The sequence below is a fragment of the Brachyhypopomus gauderio genome, chromosome 10 (genome assembly GCF_052324685.1).
Source record: "Brachyhypopomus gauderio isolate BG-103 chromosome 10, BGAUD_0.2, whole genome shotgun sequence".
NCBI classification, from domain to species: Eukaryota; Metazoa; Chordata; class Actinopteri; order Gymnotiformes; family Hypopomidae; genus Brachyhypopomus; species Brachyhypopomus gauderio.
In genome coordinates, this window is record NC_135220.1 from 8,745,500 (window position 1) to 8,772,819 (window position 27,320).

Genomic DNA, 27,320 nt, shown 5'->3' on the forward strand with positions numbered 1-27,320 from the left:
ACACACACACACACACAGAGACTCCCTAGTGTCTGGTCTGGCAGGGTCACTATCTCCCTGTATTACACTCAGACTTATATATAAGACTCTTCTCGCTGACGTATGTTAAACTTTTACTACATGTTCAAATTTAGCTGTGTGGTCTAGTCTTCAAACTAATAAATAAGATGTCTGTGAGGGGGATTTTTTTAAAATGTTAAATGGACAATCTGTTTAGCTTTTTAAACAAACAAATCAAGAAAGAAATTCAATATACTGAGATGTGAATGATGCAGTAAAATGCAAGTAATATGACTCAACAAAAATTATTGCTATGAACAATGACTGATGTGTACAGTTGGAAAAAACTGACAGGATTTCACTACATCGGTACTGACCTTTCCTTCCTGTCAATAATTTCTTTGAAGACGTAGCCACCTGACCCTGAATATGTATTTACTTTCACAAGTTACTCTCTTCAAATCATATATTTTCCTGAAAGTAATACATGAACAGGTTTTGTGGTTTCAGTAAAAAATAAAATGTAAAAAATAGCATTTCATTGCTTTCTGCAAGCAGAATTTTAAGTATAACAAACAAAATACACTTTACCAAATGCTTTAATAATCTGAATAGAGAAATTGCAATGTTGCTGTTTTTAAACCTTATTTTAAAACAAACCTTATTTATTCTAGCATATAAAACAAGATTATCAAAATACTTAGTATGAGTAAGGTCAGCATAAAATGTTTCAATAATTATGAAGGCTCATGACTCAAGGGGCAAATCCTCACCTAAAGCAATAATTAAAGATATGTTCAAAACCAACAAATTATTTTGCTGTCAGCACGCACATAATTTAATGTATTAACTATTCCAACACTCACTCTGGTTCCTGGGCAGATTTCATTTTCACCAGGTTAAGAGTGAAAATGAGAGCAACACGATATCATGTGATAAGACACATTTACAGCCCCCACCGAGACGGCAGAGTCCACAGCCCTGACCACCACAGCAGCAGCAGCCTGCCTCTCTCTACTTGAGCTGATCCTCCAATTACTGGCAGACAATAGCAGTAGTGAAGCTCGCGATGAGTGACTCACAGCTGTCATTGTCTCCCACTAAATATTTGCATTTGCCTTTTGTGTCTGGAACACTCCCCGGTGCTCACGTGCTTGCTCTCAGGCAGCTTTCTGAAAACAACCCTGAAGACGACGACCCCTCTGCTCAGACCTACAGCTGCCCCAGAAGAGACTCAGGAGACGTAAGGCAGCCTAGTGATGGAATTGACCGGGCCAGGACAAATATCCCACTGCACAGAGACAAGGAAACTCATCTTCTACTTGCAATAAGCCTCATGTTGTCGACTTGCTAATGAGGAGGAAGTGACATTACAGTCTATCTTGGTGTAGCATCACCATAACAGCAACACAATTTTGCATGCACAGTTATGATTATGATTGCTACAACAAAAAAAAACTAGTTTAAACAGACAACCACACAGTTGTTCCTATAGTACAAACTTCCATGTAAGACTGTCTGATATGGTTAAAGCACCAAGTGAAAACCTTCTAATATTGCTATGTATAGTGACACTCTTGCAACATTTAGCAAAACAGAACACTGATATAGAATATGTAACTTTGGTCAGGATGCTCACAATTGTTAGGGGGTTAATTTGCATAAAGCAGTCTGCCCACATGAACAGGTCAGGTCCTGGGTCTATCAAGATAGCAACACAAATTTAGTCATAGTCTAGTTACTGTGGAACCATGTGTTTAAATTTGGAAGTTGTTCAGTGGTATTGTTAGGGTTAGGGTTAGGGTTAACCCCAACCCTAACACTAACCCAGTCCAGTGGTATTGTTCCTAATGGCACAGAATGCTGAGTATATTGGCACAAATGTCGTGTATTTTCTGTGTCTTCTTTTGGAAGCATTGAAGTCCAATTATTTGTGAACAAGTCCTTTCATTTACATCTAGCCACATGGAGAAATGGTGCACACAGCCAGTGTCTGTGGTAAATTTGTTGGGGGGTTCAATCCTTCTTCCAGTCCCCTTCACTGAGCTCTGTGCCATTCAAGTGGGTTGAATAAGAAAAGAATCACTGCGGATGACCACACAGTCTCCGTCTCAGACATGACATCATCTCTTTTATGGCTCACCCGGTGAGACCGTGTGAGGGAGAAAGCTTCTTAGTGCCATTTCTCTGATAACAAAACCTGCGTGTGTGTGTGTGTGTGTGTGTGTGTGTGTGTGTGTGTGTGTGTGTGTGTGAGAGAGAGAGAGAGAGAGAGAGAGAGAGAGAGAGAGAGAGAGAGAGAGAGAGAGAGAGAGAGAGAGAGAGAGAGAGAGAGAGAGAGAGAGAGAGTGAGAGAGAGAGCTAGAGAGAAATACAAAAACTATAAATGAGGTACCTCAACAGTCCACAAAATCTATGACTGAAACAGTATCATATTGTGTCAGAGACAGTAGAAAAGAATAAGAAGAAAACACTAAAAAGGGATAAAACATTATCTTTGCTCAAAACTGATGGAGACACCATTTACAGTTTGTCACATTTATATCTAAAACACTTGATCTGAAGAGAAATGAAATTATAATTAACAACAGCCTGTGAGGCCTAATTATCCATAAGTAATTAGTAAGGACAATGAGACAATGGTTTAAAAAAATGTGTCCAACACAATTACATTGTCCCGTGGAACTTTTAATTCACCTGTAAGAGTTAATGAGTCTACAAGAATAACTCATGTTGTGAAATGTAAAGATAACAGAGATACAACTCAAAATGGCGAAAACTCCAAAAGGGGAAAAATAACACATTTCATAGTGTCTCTTGTATGGTTTAAATAATTCCAGTCATACAGCAATAAGTCAAAAGCAGCAACATTTAATATAAAATGATCTGGAGCTACTGGAGTTGTGCTGGGGGAGACATCTAGGGACATGGGTGCTTCCCACTTTTAAATACTGAAATATTTCATGGCCCCGCAGTTCTGAAATAACACACAAGTGAATTTTAAAAAGTCCTGCTTTTTAAAACATGTCCATCAAGGCCAGACACCAAAGGAACTTAATACCTGGAAACACATTCTAGGTAGGGTTCATGTTCCTTGGCCTGCCACAGACTACCTGAAAGCCAGCTCATGAAACATTGTGGCTAACTGTGGTTTTCCTTTTTTACCCTCCAAATGGCACTACGACACATTTACAGGTTGTAAGGCAGTTAAACATGCACCCAGTGCTCAGGCGAATAGGGTGCGGGGGGCATGATGTCAAACCCACATCCACCTGCCTATCTGGTTAGATTTGAAGCAGTACAAATGCATAGACGCACACAAATAATTCTATCCCTTTCCCTTCTAACATTTCTGACCACACACAAACACACACACACACACACACACACACACACACACACACACACACAAAACTAAGTTAACTGTAAAAGTCATTAAAGGCCAATGAGGAGCTACAATATACTACACAGCACATTTCAGAGGAAGGAAACGGTGTAGCTCATGAAACACTTATGAAAGGAGTGGTGTGTGTGTGTGTGTGTGTGTGTGTTTGCGTGTGCGCATGTGTGCGCGCGTGTGTGTGTGCATGCGTGCGTGGATGCATATGTGTGTGTGCGCACGCTTGCCCATGAGTGAGGTGTTGAAAGACGTGTTTTTGAAAAGTCTGAGCAGCAACTTGTTTTATGCCTGGAGATACTTCAACAGGGAACAGCAAAGACCTCTGCCAAAAATAAACCTTTCGCCACAAAGACTTCATAAGCCCTCGATAAGCAGGTGTGCAATTCTGCTACTTCAGAAGATAGTGACCTATATGCCTAAAATGGAGAAGCAGATACAGTGGTGTCCGTTCTCTGTGAGTGTTTATAAAACTGCCATGACAGTTCAGGCACGTTCATCTGCTTCAGACAAAATGTTGTGTGTTAGAAAACATTAGCATCTCTGAAGTGGCTAAACCCCCCGCTTGATTTTTTGAGGGAAATTTTTTTCATGCCCCTGGCCATGCTCTAAAATACCACCTAGAGAAGAACAGTCCAGCAATGCCTGTCAAAACATTTAACATGTAACAAGACTGTCTGAGGGAGACACACCAAAGAGGAGAACATCGTCTCAGTGTTCTTCTGCTACCAAAAAAAAAAAGAAACCCCTGACCACATGACCACATAACTTGATTTTGACAGGTCAATGCAGAAGTGACTTCAATGCAAAAAATCAGTTAATATATTAATTAATTTGTGAACATGAACTGAATGAGCATGTGCTTGAAAATGGTCACTTGAATTTTAGAGACAATGAAAATTAAAAAATGTATTTCAGAGAAGGTCTACACCACACCAGGTATATGAATAAACTTGGTAATAGAATAACAAATCCTGAAGTCAAAAAGCTGTAAGGATTTCTGTATAAAAAAAAAAACAAAATCATTTTCCACTTTTGATTAGATTTAAAATTCTCTTTATCCTAACGGAGATCCCTACAGTCACTAAACACATCGGTAAATAAATCGTCTCTACCAGATGAGCAAGGCTAGCACAGGCCATTTCATGGTCAGAAATCAGCATATTTCTTTTCTATGTACTTGGTAAGAACAAAACACCCAAAATTAGACAACAACATGAGCTCTGCAGGCCTTAATCACCCGAGCCAATTTGTGATTGTAAAATTCTAATGATGTTCAAGGTCTTACCATTTATTGACTAACATTAGAAATGATCAAAGAATGAATGAAGCTTGTACTGAGAGTAGCATACCTAAATGCACCCTGCTAAGTTACAGTCAAACACTTCCTACTCAGAAACCCAGTCCGATCCTCGCAGGACGAGCTGCTTGGTTGTGCAACTGCAGTGGAGAAAGAAAAAAAGTTTCCGAAAAAAAAAAAAAAATGTCCCTCATTCATTGTCAAGTTCAAATGTGCATAAATCATTGAAGTTGTGAATTGCAATAAAATTGTGCTTCAAAAAGGTTATACTGCAGGACAAAACACCTGAAGACGGATAAGAGGCCTTGGACAGATATATAATCAGTTGTTATCTGATTGGATTTGTATTTTGGTATGTACAAACACACCAGACGGCCTTTTAGGGCCATGACCCTGCTGCATAGCATGGCTGGAATTCAAAAAAAGCACAAAGCAGATTCTTTTCACAGCAACTCTGCCACTTGGTCAAAATGATAAGACAGCTGGCGTGGCTCTGAGGAAAAGAGAAAGAAAAGAGAAAAAAAAAACCCACTCACGTAGAACTCGATCAACGCTCACGACACAGTCAGAAAGACTCAACGAAACACAAAGCAAACCACTCCTGTGCATCGTCGTGAAGGTTTTAGGTTCGGAAAAGAACGGTCCTTTGTGTGTGGGTGTGGGTGCATGTGTGTGTGTGCGTGTAGTGTGTCCAAGCAACTTTAGCTGAAGGAGGAAGAGAGCAGGAGAGTTGTACTCACTGAACTGAAGAAGAGTAGCCAAAGGAAGGGAAAAGAATCCTTTCTTGTCCTGATCCATATCTCAATGCTTTCATAAAGACTCCATCCTGGAGGGAGCTGCAGTGGTGAGTGTGAGGAGGGGAGAGGTAACATGGCCCTGCTCCACTGAGTGAGTGTGAGGAGGGGAGAGGTAACACGGCCCTGCTCCGCTCGCACCGGCCGCGTTCCTGTCAGGCTGGGAAACGGCTTCTGTGCACGACACAGCTGTGTTCGTCCAGCTCCCGCCTCCCTTCTTCCTCCTCCCTCTCACCCTCTCCAGTCCCAGCACAATGCGCTTCTGTACCGCGGCCAAACGTGGTCGTCCCCCCCACCCCCAAAACGTATCATGACACATGAGGAGAGCTGAGGGGGGGAGGGAGGGACGGAGAAAAAAGATAGAGGCATGCCTCGTGGCAAGAGGAGCAGGTTTAAGTTTGTACCCCCCCGCCCCCATCAACACCACTCACACCACCACCTCTCATTTGTGAAATCGCTGCTCCTCATGAGTGGGAGGGGACAAACACAAAGCTTCTGGGCAAGGAAACGTGCATAATCCCTGCCGGCCGAAACTTCCTCCCTAGCGCTGGTAATAAGCACCGCACACCCCAGAAAGCAGGAATGCGGCTTTGCTCTCAGAGAGGCCCAGTTAGACAAGGCTCAAAGTCACTCCAGCACGACCTCGGGGTCAGACATAGTGTGTGTGTGTGTGTGTGTGTGTGTACGCAAGAAAAGGAGGAGGGGAGGGAAGGAGAAGCAGAGATAGAGGGGGAGGGGTTAAGTTTAGCCAAGCAAAACCTATTGACAAGATATGTGACTAAAGTAAAATGGGACACTACTGAAATGTGAGGAGTGGAGAAAAATTCAGCACTTCAAAACTGTCCCCTGGAGACACATAGACCACTTGTTTTTGTTATTATATTTAGTTACTATATAAGGTCCGAGGTGATGTATGACTTTATAAACAATTTATTCTCGATACTAGTTTAATAATGTTGTTGAATCAACCTAGAAAATGTAGCTTTATGTAGTGTCATTTTCAATGTCACTGTCACCGTGTACCACGGCATTCAAATCATCTCAGACTGAGGATTTTCCTCACAGCAGAACTGAGAATACCTGGAAGGTGCATAGCTAACATTCCAATTATGCAAAGCATGCTTCATCAAGTTAAGAAAGCAAAATACATTCCTACCTTCATTAAGACTTAACAAAAAAATGTAAATCATAATATGATACTGTTCAATTACACAGTTTGTGACATTATTTTGAAAACAATGTATCCAGAATTAACTGTGAAGTAATTACAGTGTCTAATGTATTACTAGACTGGTTATATGGTGCATAATATCTTGGTTGACTTGCACATTTTGAATTAACTGAACACCCTCAGATGTACTAAAAGACTTTGCTGTCTCACAGATGACTCTGTGCTTGGGCCGATCACTTGTGAAGACAGTGTATCTTTCAGACCGGGCATGTTAAAATGCTCTGAAAGTGACAACAACCCCCTAAATTAGTCAAACAATGGATGCCAAACGCTGGAAAAATCTGTTAAACAGAAATGACTGTTGAAAAATGCTCATGATTACAGTTATTCTCAGTCAATTTGGTATATTTCTCACATCATGGTTTACATTGGCATCACAATAAGTGCATTTCTCAAAGCAGTTAGTGCAAACAGCAAAACTCAATGAAATACCTGCAAAAGCACATACGTCACTCAGAATTCTGTTTTTGCCTCGAAAGCAAATATTTAGGTCAATCAAGTTGTCAGTGCCATTAGAGTATCTAGTCTGCGTGCCATCACCTATGAACAAGGCAGTCAAAATACTGTCAGTGCAACTATAAGTCACAGTCAGTGCAGACATTCTGATGGAAACTAGCTAAGCTTTTGATTTCAAGAATGCTGCACATTCTGTGGTATATCAAATACATGTTACACACATACAAACTTACATGGAACACAAAGTTACACATGACTGTATGTGGGAGACTGATAGCAAGAAATTGGACTGGAATCAAATTTGTACAGCAATATTGTTTGACTGTATTGTTCGCACTGCAATTTGTTGACAAAAACAAATCTTACTGAAATTCAGAAAAGACCGACAACTGACTGGAAAAACAGAAATTAGAAACTTATTCGACACATTCAAAACAACCTGAGCACATACAGCCTCCTCTTGCTGTGTGAAAATGGAACCTCTGTCCCCCTATGAGTAACTCTTGATGTCCTATATGGTATAAGAAGGCAAAAATGCAAAACAAAAAATTGAATAACATGTCAGAATTTATGTCAATGTACAGCATTACAGCTGAGAGCACATTTCTGAATTACATTACATACATGTTTTCTCTATGAAATGTTTGAACGATTGAAAACACAGTTGTTCTTCCAATATTCAGCTGCACCCAGTGACCAGCTTCAGCCATTGTGAGACCATGATTTACATGTAAAACATGGTCCAAAATTGTTGCCCTTATTTCACTGTTTTGTCCCCTTCAGTTTTGTAAGAGCCTCACACACTCTTACCCCTCTACACCATAGTCTTACTCCTCTACACCACAGTCTTACCCTTCTACACCACATAGTCTTACTCCTCTACACTAGGGTGACCAAACGTCCGTATTTCCCGGGACATGTCCGTATTTCACGTCCTGTCCCTTGATCTAGACCTTCACTAATTCCCTTTCTTACTGTAATTGAAAAGTAAAATGATGACTTTGATGATGAGATTAAATGAACAATTTTGAGAATTTCAATTCTGATCTGAAAAATGATCCAAATCGACTGAGACAAACTGTAATATGTTCACTGTAAAGGGTTGGCATGAAAATGCTGATTATTCACAGGGACAATATTTATCCAAGACTGAGAACTGTGTCATACATATCAGCCAGGGTGTTGATTTAATAGAAAGACTAAGAACTACAACAAACACCTTTAGTATATCTCATGGACCTTGTCAAGGTTTACATAATACTATGTATGTGAACAGTTGGCAACATAATGAATTTTAAAGATTTACATGGCAATTAAATAAATGAGAGAGAGAGAGAGAGAGAGAGAGAGAGAGAGAGAGGGAGAGAGAGAGGGAGAGAACGCGAGAGAGCATTTAGGGACAACTTATAGCGTGTGGTTTGGAAATGAACATTTCTATGTAGGTTAACTGCATCTCTTTTTCCAAGTGCTTTCAGACCAAACCACTTTTGCTGAATATTACATTGGCTTTGGCTTAGTAGCTAATGGCATGTTTGAGGTTCAGAGCCAGGACTTGCCTAATGCCATCTTGAAACATAGACTCTGGCTTGATCGGGTGGAAGCATATCTAAACATTGGTTACTGTTTCTAAAGCAGAACCGTGAAGCCCAACGCCCTTGGCTAATCAACCCCTTTCCCTCCGATGCAGTACAGACACTAAACAGGCACACTACATGGGAGTGGCAGGGTGCAAGAGTGCCTGTCACAGTCCTAGTACACATCACACAGACGTCACAGTCCTAGTACACATCTCACAGACGTCACAGTCCTAGTACACATCACACAGACATCCCAGTCCTAGTACACATAGCACAGACGTCACAGTCCTAGTACACATCACACAGACATCACAGTCCTAGTACACATAGCACAGACGTCCCAGTCCTAGTACACATCACACAGACGTCACAGTCCTAGTACACATCACAGATGTCACAGTCCCAGTACACATCAGATGTCACAGTCCTAGTACACATCCCTAAAGACGTCACAGTCCTAGTACACATCCCTAAACAGACGTCACAGTCCTAGTACACATCACAGACGTCACAGTCCTAGTACACATCCCTAAACAGACGTCACAGTCCTAGTACACATCCCTAAACAGATGTCACAGTCCTAGTACACATCACAGACGTCAGTCCTAGTACACCTCCCCAAACAGACGTCACAGTCCTAGTACACATCACAGACGTCGCAGTCCTAGTACACATCCCTAAACAGACGTCACAGTCCTAGGACACATCAGACATAGTACACATCCCTAAACAGACGTCACAGTCCTAGTACACATCACACCGACGTCACAGTTCTAGTACACATCCCTAAACAGACATCACAGTTCTGAGTTGAAGTTCAGTATATACACGTCAGATAAAACTCAGTGTTTATAAATGCTACTTAATATCTTTAGGTATAACTTGGCACTAGTTAATAAATACAATGGCATTTGCAATAAGTATGCTTGTAGGGCATAAAACTGCTTTGTGGCAATGAGCCTTCATGAGTTCCACTGAACCTAGCAGATAGTTTGAGTCCAGAGTAATAACCAGAGTCATTAGGGGCCCAGACAAGGGGCCTCAAATTATGATCTACAGCAGGGAAAATATGGAAATGAGAGGGCAGAAGTGTAAAATGAGAGGGCAGAATTGTATACCTTTACCACAGCAACAGATCAGGGAGGATCATTTATGGACTAAACGTAGGTAGACTTTTTATTCATTTGTGCCAAAAGCACAAGAGGAAGTTTTCATGCGATGTTCATGGGCTCTTGACCATACATGCATAAAAAACAATACTTCAAAAATGTCAGTGCATTAGCAGAAAAGAGAAGTGCGTTTGCATGGGACATAGGAGATGAGGCATTCTCAAGAACCCTTCAAAAGTCCAGACAGCTCTTCTTGAGATCTAACTAATAATATAACAGGACACGAGTGAGTGAGCATGTGAGACAGCAGAGAACTTGAAATCAAGAAGGTTTTGAAGCACTCATGGACAAAATTTGAAGATTTTGAAAAGGGGATTTTGTAATGTTTGTTTTCTTTATGGAGCAGTAATATGCAAAAAATGAGATACTATTCATGACAAACAAGAACAAGACAGAAATGCTAGAAAACATCCCAGCTGTGCAAACAAGCAAAGAAATTAAAGTAATGCTAAGTCGACTTTTACAGAACAGCCAATTCTGAGAGCTGATCCATGCAGGCGAATATGTTGAGCAAAATTCATTAGCGTATAATTGTAAAAATGGGCATTTCATCAGAGAAGCTGATTGGACTGGGGAGGCTCACCAGAACAGAAAACCGAAGCAGGATTGGACAGCCAGAGCCCAAGTAACGGCGTAGCCGTATCGCCACTGGGGACAGACTCCGGCTTGCCTTGTTTATCTACTGATGGGAATCTTGTTCAGACCAGCTGCGTCTCCATGGAAGTGGCACCTTGAGAGGCTCTCTGCCTCCCCCTCTACAACCTGATCCCTCCGCTGACCCCCGTCCTGTCCACTGATCCCCGCCCTGTCTGGGAGGGCCCACCTCACCTCCCCTATGCATCCCTGGAGAGAGCCGGAGGCTGCACGGACTCTGGCACACAGCCCAGATGGCATTTTCTTCCTTTCTTCCCCTGCACCAAGTTTTATCCGAGTGTAAAACAAGGCCCAACCAGAGGGGCTCTCAGAAAGCATCGTTAAGCAGCAAGTGAACTGACAGCACTTTGAGCTGATTTTTTCCCCTTCTCTTTTCTGCAGGAGGTGATGGGAAGTTCCTTTTCTTGAGCTTCAGCAAACTAAAGACACATCTGTTGACTGATATTCAATTCAGGGGGGGAAAGGCACTTCTGAACAAAAATATCTGCTGAATGGCTTTGACCAGTGAGAAAATTCCTTTGGGATTCATAGTGGAGCGCCTAAGACAGACACAAGGACCTGTGGATATTCTAAGATTGTATGCCAAACAGTTGCTACTGGCCATTTAGATAAGCCAAACTATCATTTATATGAAGCAGTAATGATCTTAATGCAGATGGCGGAATACATTACTTGTTATTAATTTAGGAAAACAAAACATGCATTACTTCCATGGTGAAACATTTTGTCCATGTAATTAATAATAATTATACATACATTATATATACATATATATATATGTGAGTGTGTGTGTGTGTGTGTTATGTAATCTAAATATTGATTACAGTTGTTCATTCAATCTCATCATCAAAGTCATCATTTTACTTTTCAGTTACAGTAAGAAAGGGAATTAGTGAAAGTCTAGATCAGGGGCCAGCAACCTTTGAGACATGGAGTGCCAACTTGAACATGCCTAGTCAATGGGGGGGGGGGGGGGGGGGTTGTGTGGCGAGTGTAAATTGTTAGCGGAGGGGAGGTGTAAATGGACACAAATTAAGTATTATATCGCGATCGATCGCCAAGTATAAACGCCTCCTCGCGCAGGTTCGCGCGAGGTGTGCAGAGTCGCACGCTACGGTCGCTCATCCAGCGTGTTGCGTGCCAGTGATTATGCCTCGGCGTGCCAATGGTGGCGCGCGTGCCATAGGCTGCTGACCACTGGTCTAGATGGTTTCAACCATAGGTCAGAGGTGAGTCTCATGAACCTTTACTATAATTGGCAAACATTTATAGATGCTAAATACTGCAGTATCACAAAGTCTCATACAGTTTTTCTCAGTCGATTTGGTTCATTTCTCAGATCAGAATTGAAATTCTCAAAACTATTCATTCAGTCTCCACATCTCCTTGTCACTTGTGCACATCATAATTGCATTTCTCCTTGTGTTTAACATTTTGCAAATGCTTTTGTACATATTGCAAATGGACAAGGACAATTGTCTGTTGTTTTTTTACATTATCAGTTGCTTTTGACATGCTTATCAAAATGTGTCTCAACCATAGGTCAGAGGTGTGTCTCATGAACCTTTACTGTAATTGGCAAACATTTATAGATGCTAAATACTGCAGTATCACAAAGTCTCATAATGGAAAGACAAGGCCATGTATAGGGTGAACAGCCAATAAGAGGAGTAAGACTGTGTGGTGTAGAGGGGTAAGACTGTGATGTAGAGGGGTAAAACTGTGTGGTGTAAGGCTGAGGGGACAAAACAGTGAAATAAGGGCAACAATTGTGGACCATGTTTTACATGTAAGTCATGGTCTTACAATGGCTGAAGCTGGTCGTTGGGTTCAGCTGAATATTGGAAGATCAACTGTGTCTTCAGTCGTTCAAACATTTCATAGAGAAAACATGTATGCACTGTAATTCAGAAATGTGCTCTCTGCTGTAATGCTGCACATTGACAAATTCTGATGTTATTCCAATTTTTGTTTTGCATTTTTGCATTCTTATACCATATAGGATATCAAGACTAGCTCATAGGGGTAGCAGAGGTTCCATTTTCACACAACAAGAGGAGGCTGTATGTGCTCAGGTTGTTTTGAATGTATAGAATAAGTTTTTAATTTTGCAGTTTTTCCAGTCAGTTGTCTGTCTTTTCTGAATTTCAATCAGATTTGTTTTTGTCAACAAATTGCAGTTCGAACAATACAGTCAAACAATATTGCTGTACAAATTTGATTCCAGTCCAATTTCTTGCTATCAGTCTCCCACATACAGTCATGTGTAACTTTGTGTTCCATGTAAGTTTGTATGTGTGTAACATGTATTTGATATACCACAGAATGTGCAGCGTTCTTGAAATCAAAGGCTTAGCTAGTTTCCATCAGAATATACAGTCTGCAGTGACTGTGACTTAAAAGTTGCACTGACAAGTATTTTGACTGCCTTGTTCATAGGCAATGGCACACAGACTAGATACTCTGATGGCACTGACAAATTGATTGACCTAAATATTTGCTTTTGGGGCAAAAACAAAGAATTTTGAGTGAAGTATGTGCTTTTGCAGGTATTTCATCGAGTTTGGCTGTTTGCACTAACTGTTTTGAGAAATGCATTAGTTGTGATGCCAATGTAAAGCATGATGTGAGAAATGAACCAAATTGACTGAGAAAAACTGTATTATATCATTCACAGTAATTATCTGTAAAATAAAAAGGACTAGCTAAAAAAAATCAATTAAATTAACAACAAAACACAACCACAGAAAAATAATAATTATGGTCTTTCCTAGGTCAAACATGAATGGTGATATCAATACCTCAAATATATTTCTTTGTATACTTAATTTACAAAAGTATTCTTAAAATAAATGCCAAAATCATTTGCAGTTATATGGATTAAATGAGGACATGTCTGTTTTGATTATTCATAAATAGAAGTCACATGATGATAATGGTCTTCAAATCAAAACCAGTGAACTACTGGGACATTGATTTTGACATACACAGTCTACCCTGAAAAGAAAGCACACTGTATCAGGTGTCATCGGATGTCTGGATGCTGAAACAATGAAATATTGTCATGGTAATGGCTGGCTGTTATCAGTGGTGTGTGGCATTGTGGCAAGTGATGTTTAACGGATACTCAGTCTGACCTTTCAAAGCCAGACTAATAAAAAAAGGTCCCAAAAGGCATCAAAAAGCTACAAATTACAGAAGTGAAGAATGACATATTGCTACCCAAACTCAAGGTCCAAAATCTGTGTAAGTCAGAGGCAATTAGGACATTAAGTGTAGGCAGTGGTCCTTTTAACACGAACGGTTGGGGTGCAAATTCACAAAAGTTAAACACCAAAATCTATTGGTACCGTACACATTACATTCAGAAACCCTAGTTCAAAATGTGTTTGTTATTTACTACAAATGCCATTAACATGAAATATAACCAATTATAAAGTACCTTGCATAAAAAAGCCCACATTGCATGTGTGTAGGTAGTAAATATGCAGTAATACACAAGGTGCCCAGAGACATTTCAGATAGAAAGGCTTCAGTTGTGTTATATTAGTGCTGTCAATTCCAGGTGCCGCGATTAAAAGACCTCACCAGGATTTTGCACCTGGAATTGACAGCACTAATATATATATTAGTGGTGGGCCGTTAACGGCGGTCGTTAATTTGATACTCTTATCGGGCGATATAAAAATTATCGCCGTTAATCTATTCTTAAAGTTGGGTTGGGAACTGGGTCAAAATGGGTAAACAAACTATGATGACTTTCAACTTGATAGTTTAGATCGGCTGTATTCCTAACCAAATTGCACAGTAGGGGCGAGAACGTGTTTTTAAACCTCTGAATTACAAATCGTACGTGTTTTTACATGGATGCAGCCACGAAGTCGACAGGTTTGCTTCATGGAAAATTCATTTTTAGGAACGTAGTGTTACCGGACCGGAGCTTGGAGCGGTCGTTTTCTGCATGGTCCTAGCGCTAGATTCGTCGCTATTTAAATATATATTTCTTTTTAACCGTTAAAACTACAGAGGACCAAAACTGACTTTTGAAAATTACGTCCGTGAGGTTAAATGTACTAAATGTTGGCTTACATTTCAAATATCATGTTTAGCTGAATAAACATGTTATTTAATGTACAGTATGTAGGCTTACAAATTCATGTTTAACTGAATAAACCGTTGAACACGAGTAGCCTACATTTTATTGAGCATGTTTTTTTTTTCTTCTTCAAGTATCAAAGTAGAACAGCTTCCTCAAGCAGTCATTGATGCATTTTGGAAACAGGAGATGAGCCAATGCACCCTCTGTATTAAGAAATCCTATCTCAAAAACTGACTTTTAGTCATTACTTGGGTAGCACGCATATGATCAATTTTAATATAGATTAATCTAGATTAATTTCAAGATTTCAGTGAGATTAATTTAGATTTAAAAAATTAATCTATGCTCACCCCTAATATATAATATATATATATATATATATATATATATATATATATATATATATATATATATATATATATATATATATATATAAACACAACTACTGAAGCTCTATATATATATATATATATATATATATATATATATATATATATATATATATATATATATATATATATATATATTGAGCTTCAACTCAAGAATTTGTTGGTCTGGGTAATATGGAATCCAGGTCTGGAGGCAGTAATGCACGTCCAGACCTTCACATCTCCACCACCATGCTTCAGTGTTGGGAGGAGGTTCTTCTCTTTATATGCGGTGTTGACTTTTCTCTAAAAATGGCCCCTGTGATTGTGGCCAAATAATTGAAATTTTGGACTCATCTGTCCAGATAATGGACTTCCAGAAAGCCTCTTTGTCCAAGTGATTTGTAGCAAAGTTTAAACAGGCAACTTTGTTCTTTCTTGAGAGCAGATGCTTCCTTCCAACAACTCTCCCATGAGTGTCATGTGTGTTTGTGTTGGTTTTTCGCCTGATTAGATGCATGTACATTTATCCCAGATGCTGCCAGAGGTCTACAATTCTCCAGAGGAGATATGTGGTTTGGCCTTTACCTGAATTATTATTTTTCTGATGCTTCTTGGTGTTTTGATGGCTGTCCACTTCTGGGAAGAGTTGTGGGGATGGTCTTGTAGCTGTCCAGACTGTTGGGCTGTCACCATCTTCTTCCTGATGTCTCCTGTTCTCTCAGCATTGATGATCTGTGTACTTTACACCTTGGCACGATAGTGGTTTTGATGGTTTGCTCTCCCTTTTAATCGGTGTGGCTAAATTTTTTTCACAAGGATGTCGCATTTGATTGGTCTGCTTAACTGATTACCTGAATCTTTTACCTAATTGACTTTACCAATGTAGCTGTGGTTTTCCGATTCCATGTATTATGTAGTTTGCTGGCACATTACCCTCAACAAGTAAATGGAGTAAATGGAGTTAATGAACAGTATCATGGTAAAACAGAAAAATCTAAACTACTCAAGGAGTTCACAAACTTTTCAGCAGCTCTGCATATGTGAGTATGTGTGTGTGAGAAGTAGTTTTAGGCAGAGGTTCTTCATCGCCTGTGTGATGCTACTGTATGATGTGTACTAGGACTGCATCATCACAGACATCATACCATCAACACAGATATCATACCATCATCATACAGTGTAACATTACATTACAGCTGTGTGTCCACGTAGTTAAAGCATAAATAATCCACCAACCTCATAAATTTGAAAAGTCTTGGGTCCCATTTCCCAAAGGTACTGCAGTGATTAAGAATACTTTAAATGACAGAGATCAGCATAATACTTGCTCTACCATTTAAAGAAAATATTTGTGTTAGTAGCGAACCGTGACCATTAAACCTGGGCCCGCTACCATAACCCCCCCCCCCGAAAAAATGTGTTTCCTTTCCTAATTAACTGCAATAAAAAAAACTGAGACGACAGTACAGCTTTAGAAACGCAAAAAAAAAAACCAATAATATCTGTACTAGATAACTTCTTAAGCAAAATAAGGTTCCAACAAAACAAGGTTCACAGCTCCGTGTTCATCGGAAGCGGAATATGTAAACAACGCGCTCGAGGGCATTAATGGAATGAATCGAAACTAGCTAGCGGTGGTGCTAACGACAGCTAGCGTTGCCACAGCGGGCGGAAATTATCATACAGTTAAGCCCGCCCACTAAGAGGGAAGATATGATTGGTCAATTTTACTGTCATTTGAAACTGGTATTGCGCTGAATTATAACTGCCAGGCCCTCTGTAAACGAACAGCGGGCCCACCATTCACCAACATTCTGCGGAGGCATCACAGTCCTGATAGAGGGAGACACAGGCTCACAGGCTTCCACTTAACCCATCACCTTCCAACACAGATTGAATAGACACGGTTTGCTTACATTTTTGTGATTGTATAGATGTCGATTGTCAAACTGTAAGTAGATTTTTTTTTAATTGGACACATTATATATATTTATGTTTTAAGAATATTCTAGGCCCTCTGAGAGGGCGTAGAGGGCCCTGACGGCTCACCATTGGTGTTATGTTGCTTTTGAGAAACCCATCCTAGTGTAGGCTGCTGTATTTAAGTGTATAGAATGTAAATCTTATTACATTCTTTATTTTTGCAGTATGGGAAAACATCAGTTATAACTTGCAATGGTGTAATAGTAACAATATGTTTGTTTAATCTGTGTAACAGTGCCTGTTAGCACAGGGCTCAAATGCTTTATTCAGTTGATCTGAATCAAATATTGGGTGATTGCAAAGACGTCAGAAAGGTCAGTTCATCCATCGAGGTGAACCAGACCAGTTCAACCAGGCAATCATTAATCCATTTACATTCTTCCTGGATTTATGGTTTTCAAATCTTTATAAAGTGTGTCAAATGAACAAAGTACATACAGTAGTTATCGAACCCAACTAAATGTTAATTGTGGTCTTTTAAACGTCAGAGGTTAATAAACCTTAAAAGCATGTGATTTTGAAAGAACAAAGCAGTGAGCTGGACATCTGATATAAGGCTGATGAATATGGGTTCAGAACGGTTTTGTTTACTATAATTATGTGAAAGCCATGGAATAAAAAATGTTCTTTTAAACATGTTTATGCAAAATTTAAGATTAAAGTAGAATTTTTTAAAGTGAAGGTCTGACTGTACCTTCTGAAATAAATCAACATGGTTATAAGGACATTATTCCACTTCTCCTGCATTACCTATGCAAGGAAAAGATGTTTCCTCTTAAAACAAACACGCTCTTAGAGGAACCTTTCAGCTTAACCTCTAGCATGTTTTACCTTAATCTTTATCTACATCTTCAGTGTGTGGCCAATTACCACTGTCAAAAAACTAACTGAACTTGGAAAAGTACAGAAAAAACCCTTCCACTTGAAACACATCCTCAATGACTGACCTTAGGGTTTCATTAAAATGGACTTTGAGTCAACAGGTTTTTCATCAGGTTTTTCTTTTCTTAGCTGAGAAAAATGTGTTGAAATAGTCTGTGGTAGTTGACCATGAGCTATAGCTGTGGTACAGTAATTAGGTTGAAAAATGATTGAGTATTCTTTTAAGGTTTTGATCATTCCATCATGATCATCCATTGCTGAGAAGCTGAGATCACTGCTGGAAGATCACAAAAGTAAAAAACATTAAAGCTTACCGCATATCGGCTGAACTATCAAAGTTTCAATACATCCAGGGCAATTCTGTTCTCTACATGCTTTAATGCATGTATCATGGGCTTCATTATCAAAGACTTGGATCATTTTTACCTTAAGCCCAACAACTGCAGCGGTTATAACATTGGGTTAGGGTTATAATATTACTAGATCATTGGGGTTCAGGTCAAGTCTCTGACTTGATTTTGATCTTGACTTGATAGTCACTGACCAAGAACATCCCAGTTTTGGCCCCCTGACAAACTCCCTAGTTTCTTTGCCAGTGTTGTGTTTTGCAAGTACTACAGACTGCTCCCGTAATTCCCCCTGGTGCTATGAGTGGGGCCCTTGAAAGCAACGAAGCATCTTCCCTGTGGTCACGTGCACCCATTCCACTGTTTCACACGTGAAGGGATGCGTTTATGGTGGTAATGTTTATGGTCCTGAGCTCTATATGTCCACACTACTTTCACTCTGGGCAAGACGAGCAAGCGACGGCTGTCCTGTTCCTTTTAGTCTCATAAAACACGGGCAGGAACTGAATCAAAGTGGGAGTAATTTCTACATGGATGATGTTGATGGGGTCATATATGTACACCAATGCATGTTACAGCTGACCTTCTGCACTTTTACCTTGTCTTTTCATTTCAAATCTAGTTTGCTTGAAATCCAGGACCAAACCAGCAAAAGCTTTAACTAACCTGTGTTGTCTAAGCTTTAACTAACCTGTGTTGACTCAACCTGTGCATTGCACTGCAGTTTATGCTTGTACATTACTTCACAAGTTATTTATTCAAGACAGGGATGACCCTAACCCTAACCCAGGGATATACCAATATGCATCATCACTTCAATCTTGGGGTGAGGGGTATGAAAGGCCTCATGAGGTTTGATTCCCATTAGATTTAGTGTTAAATTTATACAGTGTGGAATCCACACTGACATGGTGAACTTTGACCTCAGTAATGGTTTTATTCCAAACATGTGGGAAGGGGATCAGAGCCAGTGCATCTACAACCATAATTTAAATGTTCACATTTGAAAAGTTCTGAATACTTTCTTTCATTGACTGCTGTATTAAAAAAAACAAATCAATACCACCAAATCCCATGTAGAAGAAAATTCATGGCCTCTTCTTTTCCTGCAGGAAAGGGGAGTGAACATCACAGCATCACGTAGGGAAGCTCTGCACAGTGATGATTCACTGCAGCCTGTTCCAGTGGATGAGAAGGATGTAGAAAAAGCTCCATAGACTGAAAAGTGCTTATATCTGCAAATAATACTCCATCCACCACCTTCTCCCAGTTACATCTGATACGCAGTTAAATCAAAATGACTCTTAATTGAGAAAACGGGGATCTGGCCCATAAGAGCCATAAATAAACCTTTATTCTCTCAATGTATTAACAATCCACACGTCACCTGTGCCACACGTCACCTGTGGCTGCCCATCACAGAACTTACAGTGGTTCTGTTGTTTTTTCTTTTTTTGAGAGACCCGCAGTGCTCAGGTCAACAGAGCCACTCTTTACATTTCTGTGAATCTCCAGGTTCCTGCGTTCAGTCCCGTCCATTAGAAAAACAAAAATGAAGGTGTAATGCTGCAAGCAGAACGGGCCTTGTGCTCCAAAAGGGCTGACAGAGGGAAAAATGGAAAAAACAATGGAAGAACAAAGAAAAAATTATATTAACCAAATAATAGTAATAATGTTATTAATAAACAAATCCTCAAATAATTGAAATAATATTAATACAAACAAATCCTCAACCTCGTTTGACAGGTGGAGCAGCATGCGGCAACTTCCAAGCTCATCAGTTCTTGTTTTGACTTGTTCTCCCCCATTAACACTGTGGATCTTCTCCACCACAAGACCAAGACTTTCAGCTTTAAAACCCAACTGAAATCTCCAATCAATACTAGTGATAAAAGAATAAAGATAAAAACCAAAATAGCAGCAAAAAAAGAACTAAAAGAGTAACGGCCAATGGGAGCCTGGTGTGGAGAAAGGTGTGGCTTAAAAGAGATCCGTGAAGGCAAGCGGCAGGGTGGGGGGCGGGGCAGGGCCGTACAGATGTGGGGCGGGGCCAAAAGGACACTGGGCGGAGCAGTTCATCTGCCATCGGCAGGTGTGCGGTCGAGCGTGATGGAAGCCATCACTTGGCTGAAACGCTCGCACAGCTCCAGGCTGGAGTAGGAGGGCAGCTTGGGCGGCTCAGCGAAGCTCTTGATCTCGGTGGAGCAGTCGAGCAGCTTGGGAAGGAAGTCAGTGAGTTTCTCCTGGAGACGAGCTGTGAGAACAGGGAGGAAGACGCTGGAGTCAAGAACTGCTTAATTTGCTAAGTTCCCGAATATTTTGTAGTCTTACACACAGTCACACACACTACCAGCCTCTTTAAACCTACAGGCAGTTTCCCCAGACAGAGTCAGACTAAGCTTAAACTAAAACTAATTTTCCCCATGGCCATTCAACACTAGCACTGCACTGTACTACACTAGGTGTGATCCATGTCATGAGAGCACAGTACTAAACTCACGAGCAGCCGTCTGCAATAATTCAGTGTACATGCATACACCACCCTAGCAAAACACAATCTTCAGGAATGCCAAATATCAGCGTGGGACTGCACACGTCTGCACATGTACGGCCAGAGGGAGGCCGAGCTGTGAGCGGCACTCACGCTCCATCTCCTGGCCCAGGTAGGAGCACCAGCGGTTCCTCATGTCCTCCACGGCCACCGTGTCCTTCTCCTCCGTCTCGTCCAGCAGGAGCAGTGGGAGGCAGGGCACCACCAGCTCGTTCATGATGGTCAGGCCGTCGTTCACCTCCGGGTCCTCGCCAGTCTCGAACAGGGCCGCCGCATGTTCGTTCAGCCTCTGTGCAAACACGCACGCGTTACATCTGCATCCACTCAATCGCCATTCACTCAGAGAGAGACAGAGACACAGAGAGAGAGACACAGAGAGAGAGAGAGAGAGAGAGAGAGAGAGAGAGAGAGAGAGAGAGAGAGAGAGAGAGAGAGAGAGAGAGAGAGAGAGAGACTGAGACAGACAGAGGCAGGGCAAAAGTAGAGATGGGGATACCCAACTTTGCGACCTACATCACTATAAAAGCTTGAGTGTGTGTCTCAGTGTTTTAAAGGGCTGACATGGCCACCTATGGTTTCCCTGACATGGCCACCTATGGTTTCCCTGACATGGCCACCTATGGTTTTGTTGCCTTTTGCTCCAGAGTTTTGCGACCCCGAAACACAAAAAAGCAGCATAACAAAAAAAGAAAAAGGAAAAAAGTAAAAATAAATAAATAAAAGCCGCCACCACAGTACATTAACTCTGTCAACGTTAGTGATGTTTTCAATTAAAGTGGCACAGTGGAGTAATGGGCAGGCTGGTGAGGGGGACTGGCCCCGTGAGGTGGGCTAGAGGAGGGGTGAGGCGAGGACAGGCCCGCAGCCCCAGCTGGGTGTTTACACTCGTGCCAGTGCCTGCTTCCTACCCACAGCCTGCTGATTACATTACAAGCACAATTGCGGTGTAGGGTTACTGAGAGATCGGGGGCCGCCACACGCCCGGGTCTGGGCCCGCACCGAGCAGCAGGCCTCCCCGCTCTTCACCAACCACACGCGTGGAACAGGGCTGTCACGATAACAACATTTTCAGAACGATATATTGTCCTAGAAATTATTGCCATAAACGATAATTCCTGCAGGAAAGGGGAGTCATATTAAATTGCCATTATAGAATATTTTCTTGCTTCTGGGCTCCCCAAAGGAGCTTTAAGACAATGTGCCACAATAATAATAAAGTAGCATAATAATACAATTACACCAGTTTGCAGTAATGTAATGTATTGTAAAGCTAATGTATGGGGTCATATTTGAGCTTGACCACATATCTGTAGTAGCAGAGTAAAATGAGATATCTTTAATCTCCTTCAGAATGCCATCTTTCACTTCATTATATAAGGTTGGAATGGCAGTTTGGGAGATACAGGTTTTCTTTGGCAGTTCATACTGCTTGTCAAATCTTTGCAGCATGTTTATAAATGTTTTCTTTTCGACCGTATTTAACGGCAGCATCTCTTTGGCTATATAGCGAGTTAAACCTGGGCTCTGTTTGAAATAGCCTACTACATACTACTGACGTACTGATCGAGCCCCAAATCAGTATGCCGTATGCAGTATGTGACCAAAATGAAAATTTCCAGTACGCGAAACATACCCGGATGACCTACTACTTCCGCAAAATATTCCAGTACGCGAACAGAGCTATCTTCGTGGTGTACTGCATCCCATCATGCAACGCTTCGTTTACGTGACCACGTAGTATGCTTTGCTTTTGTCGCCTACTGGAAACGACTACTACAAGGACCAGTATGCAGTATCCAGTATTATACTGAGTGCAGTAGGCTATGCAGTATCCAGTATGTAGTAGTCTATTTCAAACACAGCTCCGGTTTATACTTGACGCGACACGAGCGGCGCGAGGGTCCGCGCAGAGAAAATGACGTAATTGCGGTGGCTCCGCCCGTGTGCGAAGGCCTCGCGCGCTGTCGTGTCGCGAGGTCGTGCACCTCTCGAATTTTGTAACTTCGCATGCGCCGCGCCTCAGCGCAATGACCAAAGTCATGTTTGCCGGGTTCATACACCTTTACAAGGTGGAATTAAAGCACTTGTATGTCACTTTAAAGGTCCATTTCAATATTTCCCAGCATGTTAAACTTAATTAAGTTAAATATTTATACATATACTCGAAAAGATTTGAAATAATTAGCTTTTTATCACATTATTTAATGGTTGTTTATTTTCAAAACGCCCAATCTTAACGTCTTCATGTTCTCTCATGTTTCGTCCTGGAATTACAAGAGGCTCGTATTTATTAATGTAATACAAGACAACTGTTCAGTCAGACAGATATTTGTTGTGAAACGAACAAATTCCAGCACTTTTCAAACCTGAAACACAAAGCAACATTAAAATTTGTCAGGTAAATGTTCATTCCCTTGTTTTGAGAGGTATTTATTTATACTACCACATATTGTTTCAAACAACACTGCAAAGAATGTGACGTGGAAAGTATAAACACTTCCACCATTCGCTGAGGTTTGCGCAAGGTGGGCAGAGTCGCACGCTACATTCACTATAATAAACAACCATTAAATAATGTGATAAAAAAAATTTTTCTAATCATTTCGAGTCCTATTAGCCTCGAATACGTTCGCGAGCTAACACATCTCCACCTGTGTGTGTGGAGGCACTGTTATTGACGCATACGCTCTCTGTTTACTGCACCGTGCACTCATTTCCTAACCGGTAGGTGTCGCTCTCTGATCACAGATTCGTCTTCCCTTAAGGGGGGAGGGGGTGCGAGAGAGCAGCACTGCGTGCCTTTCTGAAATCTAACGTAGTTGCGGTTTATTCTCATGTAAACAATTTTGCGCGGAAACCCAATGGCCAATTATCGACATCAAAAATTATCGCGGTTAAAAAAATTATCGTAGTCGATAATGTAATTATCGCGACAGGCCTAGTGTGGAAGACAGGAACGACTCGCACACGACTCATGCACGTTTCACGAAATCTATATTTCTAAAAAAAGCAACTACTGCCATTGGAGTTTTTCAAAAAACGCCGTTGATGAGTTCAAAAGGAAAGAGAGAGAGAGATGGAATGAAGGTAAGTGGTTAGGATGACCCACATGGGTTACCGACAGGGTGAAGGCGGACGAACTAAATCAAACCAGTATGATGGGTTTTCACAGGGGTCTTCCCCCTTTCACTGATCTGATAGTAGAGCCGTTTCCCCAAAAGTGGATGCACACACACACACACACACACACACACACACAGACGCATGCACCCTCACCAGCACAGACACACAGACACACACCCTCACCAGCACAGACACACACACACCTACCCACACACACACACATCCTCACCAGCACAAACACACCCACACATCCTCACCAGCACAGACACACCCACACATCCTCACCAGCACAGACACACACACACACACACACCCTCACCAGCAGACATTCTCTGCGGTAGTGTCCGATGAGCTCCTCATCGTGACCGCGGTATGGCCCCTTGGTCAGCAGCTCTTTGTTGTATTGGTAAGAGTAGATCAGGTACATCAAAGCCTCCACATAACTGAAACAAACACAATAAGCTCTTATGTTTATATCAATAAGCATCACTTTACAGCAAACGCACCCTGGCATAATGAAAAATAAACCTAAAATAATAATGTGCTTTTAACATGTAATATAAAACTATATATATAGGACATTTCGGCATCCAGTTAAATATAATTGCCAGAAACACAGCAATCATTCAACTTAAATCATAATTAAACACTTTAATTAAAAGCTTTAGATTTCTCACTGGGCTTGGACCCTCCCCTTGGAAAGGGAACTACAAGCATATGATGTAGAGCAGGAGTGGCCAACCCGCGCGGTCCGCGGGCTCACCTGCACAAACGGGCCGACACACTGCTACATTTTCGTGGTGCGCGGTTAGTTTACTCGCCCATGTACGATGTGGCTCTTTGCCATAACACAGTAAGAAAAGTGGCTCTTGGTCTATGACGGGTTGGCCACCCCTGATGTAGAGGGTTGTGCTGCCCCCTGGTGGCATTAAAAGTGAACTTCATATCTCAGATTTGGCAATGCAAAAGAGAATTCCAAATTTTTGCACAGATGAGCAATTATACCTTTTCTTCTGAAACAACTCTAGACCAATCATTAGGAAGACAGTGGTCTCTCTGAAATTCCTGTAGTCCCGATGCCACATCTGTTCACACATATAAGAAATAATAATCAGCTCAGCTAAACTTTGACCTCATAAGCTAGGTACACTGGTATTACACTAGTTTGATTTACTGCATGACTTCATTGGAATGAAGCACATTTGATGTGCCGAATAAATAAATGACAGATAAGCACTTATTGATTGTGAATAATAGATATCAACAACTGGGCACATGGCCAGTAATGGCTTGTTACAGTCGTCCTAAAACAAAGACAGTAAACTGACAGCCAACCTCATATTCTTCCATGTTAACTTCATCTGGCTTGATGAGATCGAGTTTTGCCCGCGCCACTTTCATGATGCTCTTACATCTGAGAGAGAGAGAGGGGGGGGGCAGAAGGCCATTATAGAGCAGACTGTGTGTGTGCGCGTGCATACGTGTGCCTGTGTGTGTGTTTCGAGAGGAACCGTGTGGAATGAGATGGCGGCCCGTGTCCCAAGGCTTTGCTCCGGGGCATGAATCATTCTTTATTACCCAAAACAAAATGAGAAAGTCTCTCTGGAGCAGCGTGATCGTGCGACACTCACATAAATCTAATTACGCTCAAATAGGGGGGGGGGGGGGATCAATTCACTTATGAATATGGATTCTGTACGGTCAGAGGAAAGGAATGGCCTAGTCAACAAGATGGCCAGGGGCGGTGGGGGGGGCTGGTGGTTGTGGTGGGTGGGGTCAATTTTAGCTGGTGAGCAGATCTTTGATATCTTGGAGACAAGCCCATAATTCCAACTGGTGTGCCAGACATGCTGTCTGTCTACCAGGCTCTCAACGGACAGCATGATTAAACCAACTGGACAGAAAAACAATTTTTTCAGTTTTTCATGTGTGCGTTGTCTGTACCTCTCGTCAAAGCCGAGGTTGCGGTCGGCGAACTGCGTGAGGAGCGTTCTCTCCAGGATCTTCTTGGGTGCCCGGTTCTGGATGAAGTACACAATGACGTGCTGGAGGCGGTGGTCGCTGTGAGTGGGCGTGTCCTCCTGGGCCAGACGCACCAGGCGTGTGTACTCGACTTTAAGCGCCTTAAAGCCGCAACAGAGGCCGAGAAGGAGAGAGTAGAGGACCCAGAGATAGAGAGAGGAGGTGAATAAACGGATAAAGAGATAGAGAGAGGAGGTGAATAAACGGATAAAGAGCAGAGTGCAAGAAAGAGAGCAAGAAATAAGGAGAAGAAACAAATGGGGAAAAATGGTCAAGACACCAAAGTAGTAAACACAAACAACTCATGCTGCTTATAGCTCAAACGTGAGGGATTAACACAACGGGTTCATGCTGCCTGACGCATCGTCCGACAGGAACCCCTCGACTCTAGGGCTGTGGAGATAACTCTAACCCTCAACTCCAGGGCTGAGGAGATAACCCTAACCCAACACTCTTGTTCACCATGTTCACTAAACGAACTCTGACACGACGCTGCAAGCTATCGGAACACTTAATGTCCGTCCATTTCAACCACATCTGACCACGCGAGAGCTTCATATTTTCAGCAGGGTTTTGACACAATCATTTCTTTAAGTGAATATTAATTACATAGATTGAGCAAACATGCACATTTGAACAGTGTGAACACGTTTGAACGGCTGGCGGAACAGTGAGGGATGATACCACCCCACACCCCACACCCAACAGCTCGAGCTGAAACAGCGGCACATGGCAGGTGGAGCAAGAGGTAGCCCGACTTCCACAAACAGGGGAGGGCCCCAGACCGAGGAGGGCCCCAGGCGAGCATGCCCCACAAGCGGTTAAGGTCAGTCTCCAAAGCCAACAGAAACCACAGCAGCACCGAGAGAAGAGGACCAATCGGGAAGTGTGGACACCAAGCTTGGAGACATGTCCCTGTCGCGGCTGCGTGGGTATGCAACGCGCCAAGCTCGACATAAAAGCGGAGAAAGAACTTGTGTGAGAGTGCAAGAGAGATAGAGAGAGTGAGCGAGAGAGTGAGCGAGAGAGAGAGAGAGAGAGAGAGAGAGAGTGAGCGAGAGAGAGAGAGAGAGAGAGAGAGAGCGCGAGCGCAGAAGCGAGTGTGCGGACTGCAGCGGGTGAGGGAGACGTGCGGGGGTTAGTGGGGTCACTGGGCTGCAGTCTCCAGGCACTGGCGGTGGGTGCAGTGCTGAGTACCTTGAAGAAGGCGGCTTCAGGCCCACACTTGTCATACACACTCCGGGATTTGCCAATGGCCATTATAATGCCCTGCATGTTTGGAGTCATCATAGTCTGCCCAAGGAAGGAAGCACATTACCATGGATACACACCACACTGTCCAGGCCTCAGCACTCACAAGCCAA

At 41.9% G+C, this 27,320-nt stretch overlaps 1 protein-coding gene and 1 long non-coding RNA gene across 9 annotated transcripts in view; both read right to left on the reverse strand.

The window, feature by feature from the left end:
* Positions 1 to 5,799, reverse strand: part of LOC143525372 (uncharacterized) — a 30,070-nt gene extending 24,271 nt beyond the window's left edge. Inside the window, exon 1 of the long non-coding RNA XR_013133628.1 lies at positions 5,438 to 5,799. This is a non-coding gene — a long non-coding RNA (uncharacterized LOC143525372). The remainder of the gene's footprint in view (positions 1 to 5,437) is intronic.
* A 13,784-nt stretch (positions 5,800 to 19,583) lies between these two features.
* The window catches only part of usp25 (ubiquitin specific peptidase 25), a 25,170-nt gene continuing 17,433 nt past the window's right edge, over positions 19,584 to 27,320 (reverse strand). For 5 of the 8 annotated variants that reach the window (XM_077019227.1, XM_077019226.1, XM_077019231.1 and 2 more), the window contains 7 exons: positions 27,154 to 27,249; positions 25,879 to 26,057; positions 25,270 to 25,348; positions 24,940 to 25,019; positions 24,254 to 24,377; positions 20,905 to 21,100; positions 19,584 to 20,514 (listed from right to left, as the gene is read on the reverse strand). In XM_077019227.1, coding sequence (XP_076875342.1) covers positions 20,336 to 20,514; positions 20,905 to 21,100; positions 24,254 to 24,377; positions 24,940 to 25,019; positions 25,270 to 25,348; positions 25,879 to 26,057; positions 27,154 to 27,249 — 933 coding nt within the window. In that variant the 3' untranslated portion in view covers positions 19,584 to 20,335. The remainder of the gene's footprint in view (positions 20,515 to 20,904; positions 21,101 to 24,253; positions 24,378 to 24,939; positions 25,020 to 25,269; positions 25,349 to 25,878; positions 26,058 to 27,153; positions 27,250 to 27,320) is intronic. The other 3 variants (XM_077019229.1, XM_077019232.1, XR_013133629.1) reach the window with 2 other exon arrangements.